The following is a 10,389-nucleotide window of genomic DNA, read 5'->3' as shown; positions in this document are numbered from 1 at the left end:
TCATATACATTCGTATTTTGATGATCTGTTGTTCTTGATGAGTCTAGCGCAGCCATACCTTCGGCTACGCGATAATGTATCTCATTAAATGAGATACATTATCGAAATGAAATGCTCATTTCGTCTGTTTCACGCCATCACTGATTCTTGTCGATCAGAATCAAACACCGAGGAGGTTGCCTTCGAAAAAAAAAACAATAATACAATCCACAGCATGCACATCCAAGGAAATGATCCCTTGTCCTTCTGTTGCACTGGAACAAAAGTGGCGGCGTGCATGCTCAAGAGGAACCACCACAACGGAGAGCACTTGTGTCCGCCGCCACCCAATAACGACATTTCTCCTTTCGCTCTCCAGCCAGCAAGTCCTCAAGTCGCCAAGTATCACGAACCATGTGTCTATCTTTTGTGCTTTCTCTTGTCGTGGCCATTGGCTACGTCGTGACCTGCAACGCAACTGAGTACTCCGACGAAACCAATATCTCCATGGTGGAATCTCCAGATCTCGTCCGTCGCTCGCTCAGGAACGGCGACATTGCCGGTGGAAGATTTCTTCGAGCTCATGAAGAGGACGATGCGGGGGAGCGGACCTTCAGCGTGACTGAGCTGTGGAACAAGGCGGGGGCCAAAAAGTTGGCCAAGGCGATTCTGAAGGACCCTTCAAAGGAGCAGAAAGCGTACGAGAAGTGGGATACGAACGGGTACACCCTGCAGAAGATCAAGGACTGGTTGGCAATCGCGGACCCCAAGCAGAAGGGGAAGTACGACCGTATCTACAACGGATACGCCTTTCACCTGTATCAGAACTGAGAAGGTCTCGCCGAAATCGCATGCGATTCGCGCTCTGCTGTTCTCTATTCGAAGCGTAGAAGTAGAGTCGTAAACCGAAGATTTACAAGCTAATGGTTGCGTGGTAATACAATGCAACCTTAGCTCCCAATACGTCCCTCCCAGCCTGTGCATGCTGACTGCCCAGACCCGAGTTTAGCGAATTTATTTAATTTTTAATCTCTGAACTTGGTGGTATTGGCACTCCAAAGTTTGACAGTCGGTTTCTTATTCAGACGACTACAGTACTAATATGACACTTCACAGCGCAAGCTTAAAGTTATCTTCGTCAGTGTCCCAACCCGCTTAAAAACCTGTCGTTGCTCTTGTTGGCCCCTGTCGCACAAAAGAGCTCGTTTGTGTCGAATCCTCCACGGAAAAGACGACCTAAAACCTCGTGGCAATTGTCGACGCACTTCCACTGGAATCCCTAGACTTCAGTACACCCTCAGCGCCGTGCTATGGGCTCGTGGATCCCGTACGACTGGATACAGTCTTGCTGTATCCAGTCGTACGGCTGGCTTTGGCAACTCTCCAATGGGAAAAGGTCTTACCCAAACCTGGAAAGATATTAGAACAAACTTGTCGATTTTCCAGTGCTCTTCTTAGAAAAGTTCTGCTGACACCGGAAAGCTGTGTGTTTTTCGGTGTCTCTATGTGTGTGCTGGCATGATTTCGTATAACCGAGGCCGGGGTAGAGACGGTAGAGGGAAGGTGAAACCAGATTCCCCAAAACTGCAATTTCGGTGCCTGTGAAGCGAGAGCGTGGCCTGGAGCAGTGCGCTTTAGGCCCAGGCCTAGGCTAGGCTATTCCTCCCTCTTTCCATTGAGACCAACCCCAGATTCATCGATTTCGTGGGGGATTCAAGGCATTCATTTCCCTGGAGCACTTTGAGGTTTTCACGATTTGAGGGCCGTGAGATCCATCCCCGGCCGGCTGTGCAAGACCGGGAAGGGCCCCAGTGTTTTTTTCGTTGGGTGTTTTTTTCGGTGTCAGTAGCAAGAGCCGCTCTTCTAAACGCAAAACGACTGGCGATTGACTTTTTATGTGATCGTATACTGATCGGGTCGGTGGATTTGGTCGGGCTTCGCCTGGGTGAGCTCCCCGTTTGCACCGCCAATTTCGCTTCGCTCATAGCGGGCAAGGCGTTGGTAAAAAGATGATGACTCCTACTTAGACATACCTACTCCGGCCCACGCGCCGACCATTGCAGACCTCCACTTCGCTGCGGTTGCAAACGGTCTTTCTGAGGCCTCTCTCGAAAGTGTTAACACTACAATCGTGTATAGGCAAGACCGATCAAATCCCCCGACCCGATCAGTATACGACCCCATTTTAATATTAAAAAAATCTACGGCTTGTGCATATTGGTATATTATTGCGGCTGCTGCTACTATCGCATGTAGCCCATGCTACTGCCTTGGCAACGAGTGCTAACCTTCGTTTGGCATCTGCGGGGCTGGTCTTTAGTAGTCGTATAGCTAAGTGACAACAATGCTCAATTCAATAACAAAAACGAGTGCTAACCTACCCGATGATGGGATGTCGGTTATTCTGGGCTTCGGTACAAGTTGTATGCTGAAGTTTGGATGTTCGATCTTGTACTGAAGCTTTATGCTTAAATTTGTATGTTCCATATTGTACTGAGGTTTGTATGCTCGTGGTTGAAGTTGGAAAGATGTGCGACCTTTGATATCCAAGATCGGCACAACACACGGTCGTAGCTTTTGTGACCGACGCCAAACCAAACAAGCAGCACAGCATCACACTGACAGACAGTTTCTCCTGCTAACATCGGCTAGGTACTCGCGGGTATACATACATGTACACGCGACCTCAACAAAGCATTGATAACCCACACCACCAACTGACACAAACAACGAGTTCATCAGAGGAAACATCGATTGCATTGATAAGATTGAAGCATGACTTTCACTATGAACTGACACAGCAACAAAGCTAACACGTATTTTGAGACCGGACGAACCAGAGCGGTGATGGATGACTCGGGCGGGCTAAACACACACTTGCTTACTCCACCGAACGAAGCTGACGGTACGCCTTCTGAGACGACGTTCCAGCCGTGGCTCTAGCCGACGCACTTGCAGACGCACTCGCCGTAGCGCTCGCCGATGCGCCGCCCGTCATCGCGGCACCGTTGCTGCTCGTCACAGATGCCGTGTTGGACGTGCCGTCTCCGTTCAAGACGGTGACGGTCTTGCTCGAGTCGCCGCTGGGGTTGTTGCCGTCGTTCGCATTGGCATTGGCGTTTCCACGTCCAGGCGCGGCGTTACTGTAGGTGGTACCAGTGCCGGCAGGCGCGCTGTTGACAGCCGTCGCGGGAGCATTGTAGACGCTGGCCAACGGAGCGCCGTTCACAGGGTAGCCTGCAGGATAGCCTGCAGGATAGTTGCGTTAGGCTGGGAGGACTACTTTAAATTCCAAAAAGTCTGCTCGGTTGTATCTAACGTTAGCTCGATTTTACCAACTCGAGTACAACTATATCTTCCATACTGGAACACTTTGAAGAAACTAATAGATATCTATCTTCTTTGGCTACGAAGTAGTCAAGTGTTGTGCTAATACTTCGCCTACTGAGTGGTCGAGTGTTTTGGTGCCACTACAAAGCTAAGCCAAATCCAAAACAACAACCATTAATACATGCGCTAGCAGTACCAAACAGTGGTTACGTACTATGTTCAAAGTAGCAAATGAGGGGCGAAGCCCCTCATTTGCAGCGCCTACCATCATTTTTCTTAGGGAAATTTCAGGAAGGTGACTCAATATTAAAATTTGTGCAAAAGGTGATAGAAGGATTTGTGTCGAGAGCACATATTTCAGGTTCTGCTAGGGCATTGGCCACGACATTGTTGCCTCCAGCGGCGGCATGGGGAGTAAGGCATCCAATCATGCTTTATACAGCGTGGGCAGTGTCGCTTAAGCGACGCAGAAGGCGACCATACTCCACCAGAACAACTATTAGGCAGAGGGCGATGCCTACACCGGCACCGCCTTCGCGTTTACCCAGTGCTATACTGACACAATAGGTGCATTCAGCGACGTGCATGGCAGTCAGGTGCTGGCCGCTATCGGTGGCCAAATGCACTTGGCACAAAGCCTTGTATCACCTTTTGCACAAAATTTCATTTTGAGTTCATATTCACTTTGAATTCATATTCCGGAATTTTCCTTTTTTATATGGAGCCAACTATCTACTGCCGGCGAAGCTGCCTACCGGACAGATTTTATAGTTTGTAGGCCAAGAACTAAGGACGTAAGCGTTTACAGCGCCGACCACCATTTTTTATGTAGAGCCGATGATTTAATGCCAGCGAGACTGCCCGAGATCCAGGCGGACAGGTTTAATTTGTAGGCCAAGAGCTTAGCTGCGTGGACGTAAGACGTCCTCAGTTATCCGTCAGTAACTAGGAACTGCATATATGGAATACAGTGTAGTTGTAGGCTGATTGGTCATCCTGCATTCTCTTGTCGCTAGCGCTGTCCTCATTTCATTGTCAATTAGCTTTGTGTCCCTACGGTCGGGATGTCAATATGGCTATATTTGTGTAAGTATGGTGTACGATTGTGTGAGTATGGTGTGGCGAAATGTTGTTTAAATGTTGCCTGAGGTACAAGCAACTTTTTTTCGACGAATTAATCTGTGTGAGGCTGTCCATACAGCTCTTCTAGCTGTCCTCCCAGGATAAGTACCCCTGTTTTTGTGGACTATATTTGCTGGGAAAATCTGGATAAAAGGCGGATAGATTTCGGAGCAGATATTCCAGTCTGGCGGGAACTTGATTACAGAGAGTAGCGGCAATAAGAAAGGGTCAACAACTTATAATTCTGACAACACATAAATATTGAATTATACAGGGCCTCTATTTAGGTACAGGCGTCCCCGGCCTATTCGCCACAGTGGTACTTATGATGTTTGCGAATCAACAAGATTCACGCGGTCTGAACATAGATGAGTGTGTACAGAGAGTAGCGGCAATAAGAAAGGGTTCAACGATTAAAGTACTGAAGGTACATACAATAATCAAGTCAAATCAAATCTTGCGGAGCTTTAAACGTATTGACTTAACGAAATAAATGAAACACGTTAGGTACGTTATTACTTTGCCCGATTGACGATGGACTTCGACGCTACAGGGCCTGTAGTACAGGCTCGTCGTACTCGTCTTCCTGAGGCGCACGACCTTCAAATACACTGGCTGCGACTCACTACGACGCCCTGCTTGTCCGTGGCCACCGCACATTACTGTAGCTACGTCTCGGCGGTGTGCTTGCTGAGCTTGTGCAAACCCAACATGTGCACGTAGGACAACCAACACCTCCGCATCAACCTGCAGGCGCTCATGGTCTTCCTTAGCGGCAGTTTGCGGGGCAATGTGGGCGAGAAAGTAAGTGTGACGGGAGCACTGGGGCGCTGAAGCACAACGGTCGTTGATGCACACGCAGTGGTTGAGCCACTGCGTGTACACGGAGCCACTGTGGCTCCGTCCTTGGAGTTTGTAAATGCGCGGGAACCTTGACTGCTGTGTGTGTGCCACATCACTTTGACAAACTCAGTACCTAAATAGAGGCCCTGTGTTATTCTATATTTGTTTGTTGTCAGAATTATAAGTTGTTGACCCTTTCTTATTGCCGCTACTCTCTGTATTGTGTGTTCTGTTCAAAATTTCCGCGGGAGGTTTGTTGAACCGCCCAAGCCAAATCTCCGGCCAATCTCCGTGGCCACTAGGATTGGTTATAGGCACCCGTTTAAGTACGAATTGGTCTTGACATGCGGGCACTTGGACCATATGGTTTGGGCCCGGAGATTGAGCAAATGACTTGAGTTTTGTATTTGGCGATTGGAGCGGGGTCTCCAAACCGCCGCGATTTGGAAAATTTGGCCGGAATTCACAATACTGACTTACTACAAGCTTGGTATCCCGCAACGTGCCACTTGTCGCAGTAGGTCTCGCTGTACACTCATCTAAGTCAATATGTTTGCAGAAGTTGCGCGCAAATCTTGAGAACTGCTTGTACTTCCTGTGCGAGGTACATTAAAATATACAGCCGGGACTAGCCCGGGGACGCCTGTATTGGAACGCTCGCGCAATCAATACGAACTCCAGCAACAACGTTCTCGAAGTTTGAAAAAAATAAGAAATAGCCTCTAACTAGCGTACCGCAGATTTTTCTAGGTTTCATATCACAATCGTCCTTAGTATGGCGACCAAGATAATTTTTTAAAGCTTATTTTATTGTGCTTTACTTCATTTTTGTCTAAATGAAGCTCTAACTCGTTGTTTTATAATCTAACTCAATCTTAATACGGGGATAGGATGCAACGTTAGTGCTGCTATCGCAGACCAAATCGGATTATATCCGTGGTACGTCAAGTCAAACAATGACCCCTCTTAACATCTAACTGGTGCATTTTCTTGAAATCGGTACGACTCCGGTGCCGTACAGAACCCTCCAAAAAGTTTATATGCGTGGGCAGATCGAACCGGCGCGCTACCGACAACACTGGTGTAGTGTGGTGACTCGTCCCGCCTCTGAGAAACACGAGCAGGATCTGCGGAACAGCGTCCAGGTCGTGATCGACTTGACGGAGTAGCTGGTGTGGCACGCCTAGCAGCAGTTGGTGACGAAGACTGTGGGGACGGCGGCTAGTGGTGACGGAAGCGAGCCAGTGGGCTACCGTTACGTGCGACAGGAGGTAGCAGTTGAAGTTGACGGGTGCAGAAGATCGCAAGGCGAGGTGACCTGTGAACAGGACAGAGAACGAGTATGCAGAGAGGAGAGGCCACGAGGAAGGAGATGAGGGCCCGAGAGGGAGAGGTCCAAGTAGGCTAGAAGGCGCCGAGTGGATAGGATAGGGTAGATCGGCGGGGGTTAGAAGTAAGTGGGGGCAGCTCGACCCTCCGTTGCGATTTGTTGCTGGATAGTAACGAGTCAAGACTTGTAATACACTCAGTTGCGCCGAAACGCGGGTTCCTGTGACCTAGTACCAGGGAAGTGTCTTGCGACCAGGGAAGTGCCGGCTAGACACAGGAGTAAGTGGCATAAGGTAAGCGATAGTGGCGGGCGGTGCACAGATGAGGGCAATGTATTGAGTAGGGTGGCGGAGAAGCCGTGGGGGACGAGGTGCACTCCTGACAGCACTTTGGCCGTGAAGGACAGCGGTTTCGAGTGCTTGGGCGTGCCCGAGTGCCGTGACGAAGATGCTGTTCGACCTGTTTACATGTCCGGTGGGGGTCGCCTGTGGCTTGCCGGAGCCCAGGTTGATTGTATTGCCCCTCCCAGCCGTCCCTATCCCCGACACGCCTGGTGAAGGGGCCAGTACCTGTCTGGTCGATCATTGTACTGCCTCGCACCTGCTGGCAGTCGGCGCTATACTGGCCCACCTAGGCGTGGACACGACAACGATAATGGTGTTTGTACGAGTGGTGGACGCGTGCAACACTATGGGCGACCGGGCTAGACGGGACCTGGTTATCTGTGGTGGACGCGGAACACTACGGGTGGTCGGGCTGGACGAGACCTGGCTACCTGTAGTAAGGGACGACCGAGACCCGGAAGCTTCCTACACTGGTATGAATCATTGTATGTATTGAGCTGGGTACGTATGAACGAAATGAAGTAAATACGAACGGTAAGCGTTTGTATTTTCTACAAGCTCGAAACAGATCTCGACCAAGGTTCGCATTTTTAATTTCGTAAGGCATTGCCGGTAGACAGTTTGAACTGGCAGATTTCCGGACAGATGCTGCGGCTGTGAAGCAGGCGCAGGAGATGACCGTAGCTAATAAGACACATATATTAAAAAATTAAAGAAGGGGTTTATACCAAAATTCTCCTATCCCAGCCTTCGCGGAGCCCTAGTTCTTTGTTTTATCATAATTCAACGATACCCATTTCGATTCCATCGCTTGTCATTTATAATAATAGCTGTCACAAGATTGAATTGACTTGAGAAAACGTAAGTCTCGGCCGCCGACGCTTTAATGGAGCGCTCCGATTGGCTAAAATGACCTGATTAGCGCTGGACCGAAAGAGGGACGGATTCACTAGCTGACAGTACAAGTACACTTGAGGTCACTTAAGTCGTTCGGAAAGACCTCAAGTGCAATGTATATCCAAGCGGCAAATTTATTAGCGTACGCATTCCAGATAAATGTAGGTGTTTGGGCCGTGACAACCGAAAACAACATGAAAAGCTGAAGCCGTACTACGACGACGGAGCATGGCGCATCGGGAAAAGGATCGCGTTATGACTTGAGTTAAACACGAAGTGTGATAAGTTCAAAGTTCGAACAAACTGCGGCGGTCATCATGACCCATGAGCGCCTACTACTTGGCCACTATCGCACAGCGCGCTCACCTTTCGCGATGGTACCCGTGAGCCTTCGATCCTATGTATGGCTACTCCTGCCGATGATACTCCACCGAGTAGTGGACCCCCTCCACTCATTCCTTCGGCGTGCAGATAGCGACTGTTGCTACTGTCATTGGTTCGGCCATGAGTGCCACCCGCTCCAAGACGATGTCTGCCGACGTCGACTCGGCCGAGACGGAGAAGACGGTGACGTCCACGGAGGCGAGCGCGGCGGCCGACAAGGACATGAGCGGTGACGTTCACCCGTCTGAGGCTACGCTGTGACGTACCGCTGAACAAATGGCACGACGACGCGACCCAACAGCAGGAACACTCTGCGGAGACTACCGAGAGACGGAGACAATAATGAACATGAAATACAGGATGGCGTGGGCCTGTGTTCGGAAAGTAGTTGCTTAACCACAATGGAGCCTGGAGGCCGTCAAAGCATCTCATTGCGTTGAACTCTATTCGCATACTTAGGTAGATTTATTTTGACCAATAGGAGTCTCCGCTTATCGTTGGCTACCGCCGCTTACGCTTTCCCGGAAGGATGCGATCCTAACTGCCCAATAGTGGACCTCAGTCAATGTGTCGTACTCCAAGGGGTGGAAATACACCAATTCCGGAAATCATAAGCCAATCCGCCTACGTTTTGGCGGAAAATCCCATATTCACAGGTCGAAGACCTGTGCTTGGCCCCGGCAAAAAACTTGTAACTTTCCAAAACCGGGTACCAAACCGGGTCTCTCTTTCTTAATTGTAATGTTTAAGCTAATATCTGCCGGAATCGGGTACCCGTCGATAAATGCTAAGATTTATGCACATTATTTACCAAAGGTTGATACTAATCGTTCATTCTTTACCAAAACCTGCGTTCAAACACTTACGGACGCTCCAGTACACTATGAGAGCGTCATGGCCTCGCTGAAGGCGTATCAATTTGCGCCATAATCGACCAAGCTTAGCTGAAGATGACCAATATGACTTGTCTAGCTGCAGGCTGCATTTTTTACATGTCAATTTGCTCAATACTCAATCACTTAGCCGAAGATGCCCAACCTCGTGTCTCTCGCCAAACCAACCAGCTCAACTCGACAGTGACACGAGCATCGTTCGTTTGAATTAGGCTTTCTTTACCTGCGTTGAAGCGCCCACTTCCAAGGACTTGGCACATTAACGTATTTCTCATTCCGCAATTTACCCTCAAGTTAAAAGGTCAAGATCAGCGCACCATGCATCTCTCCTTCGTTCCGCTAGCTCTCTCGTCTGATCGTTAGCACACAACATAGTACTAAATGAGCACAGTATACCTTACCTGCAAACTGAATGAAATAGCTCTCTCGTTGCTGGCGTCAACGCAGCCATTGGACGCTGACGAGGGTGTTATTCCTGGGCAGATACAGCGGCTGCGAAGCAGGCGCAGTAGATGCCCACGTTAGAATCAACTATAGAGTTTGGCTGGTAGTGCTCTTTTAAAATCCTTAAAATGATTAAAAACAACACAACTTTGGGATTTACTCAATTGTTATCCGTTATCATCGTCCATGAAACTATTCGCCGACCTGGGTACCCTCCCGGAGCAACGCTCCGGGTTGCCTATGTAACTTACGCAAATACGAGAATGCTTGTGACGACGGCTCTATATACTATATCGGTAAGCTATTCCCTTCTTTTTGCCTGCCTTGCATGCGCGTGCCGAAAGCGCCAAACCAATACAGCAAAGCGGTGAAGAGGAAAGCCAGCACCGCCGACAAAAATCCCCGGCTCGCTGCTGAAAACTGATGTGCCCGTCAGACGTACTGACCGTGACATGCTTATCTTTGCGCTCGCTGCGGAGCTCGAACCGCCGACACCTTGGAGCGATCGCTCACCGCACCACTCCGACACATGTAGCTATGAAAGTCGTGGGTACTTAAGTATGTGGCTTGGTGAAAGCTACTCTATCGCCTTCGATGTGCTTGAATTGCATTGAAGAGACTGCACACCAAGCAGCTTCGGTAGACGAACCGAAGCTACCGTAAATCACGGCGGTCATGTAACATACGGTAATATTGCTTTGCATGGTAAAAAGTATGCCGGCCTGTCTTTTTTGTTACGACGACAAAAAATCCTAAAGTGACACCCCTTCTTACAACCAACCTCCGACTGCATTGATTGTTCTTATGTTTTGTCAACTACTCCT

General features: G+C 49.3%; 3 protein-coding genes across 3 annotated transcripts; 2 read left to right on the top strand and 1 right to left on the bottom strand.

Annotated features, from left to right (window-relative positions):
- Nucleotides 1–393: 393 nt before the first annotated feature.
- On the top strand, nt 394–810 carry Avh1b-1 (avirulence protein 1b; the record flags this gene model as incomplete). Its single annotated transcript, XM_009533162.1, has 1 exon — nt 394–810. One exon carries the CDS (start codon nt 394–396, stop codon nt 808–810), a length of 417 nt encoding a protein of 138 aa, XP_009531457.1.
- A 2,050-nt stretch (nt 811–2,860) lies between these two features.
- PHYSODRAFT_335706 (hypothetical protein) lies at nt 2,861–5,091 on the bottom strand (the record flags this gene model as incomplete). Its single annotated transcript, XM_009533161.1, has 2 exons — nt 2,861–3,216; nt 5,010–5,091. The coding sequence occupies 2 exons, from the start codon at nt 5,089–5,091 to the stop codon at nt 2,861–2,863; spliced, it is 438 nt and encodes a 145-aa protein (XP_009531456.1).
- Nucleotides 5,092–7,050: 1,959 nt separating this feature from the next.
- PHYSODRAFT_335705 (hypothetical protein) lies at nt 7,051–8,489 on the top strand (the record flags this gene model as incomplete). The annotated part of the gene is made up of 2 exons (XM_009533160.1): nt 7,051–7,420; nt 8,320–8,489. 2 exons carry the CDS (start codon nt 7,051–7,053, stop codon nt 8,487–8,489), a joined length of 540 nt encoding a protein of 179 aa, XP_009531455.1.
- Between the last annotated feature and the right edge of the window lie 1,900 nt (nt 8,490–10,389).

Source organism: Phytophthora sojae (genome assembly GCF_000149755.1).
Source record: "Phytophthora sojae unplaced genomic scaffold PHYSOscaffold_6, whole genome shotgun sequence".
In the NCBI taxonomy this organism is placed as follows: Eukaryota; Oomycota; class Peronosporomycetes; order Peronosporales; family Peronosporaceae; genus Phytophthora; species Phytophthora sojae.
The sequence above is the reverse complement of the archived record's forward strand: the minus strand, read 5'-3'. Positions and strand labels throughout refer to the sequence as shown.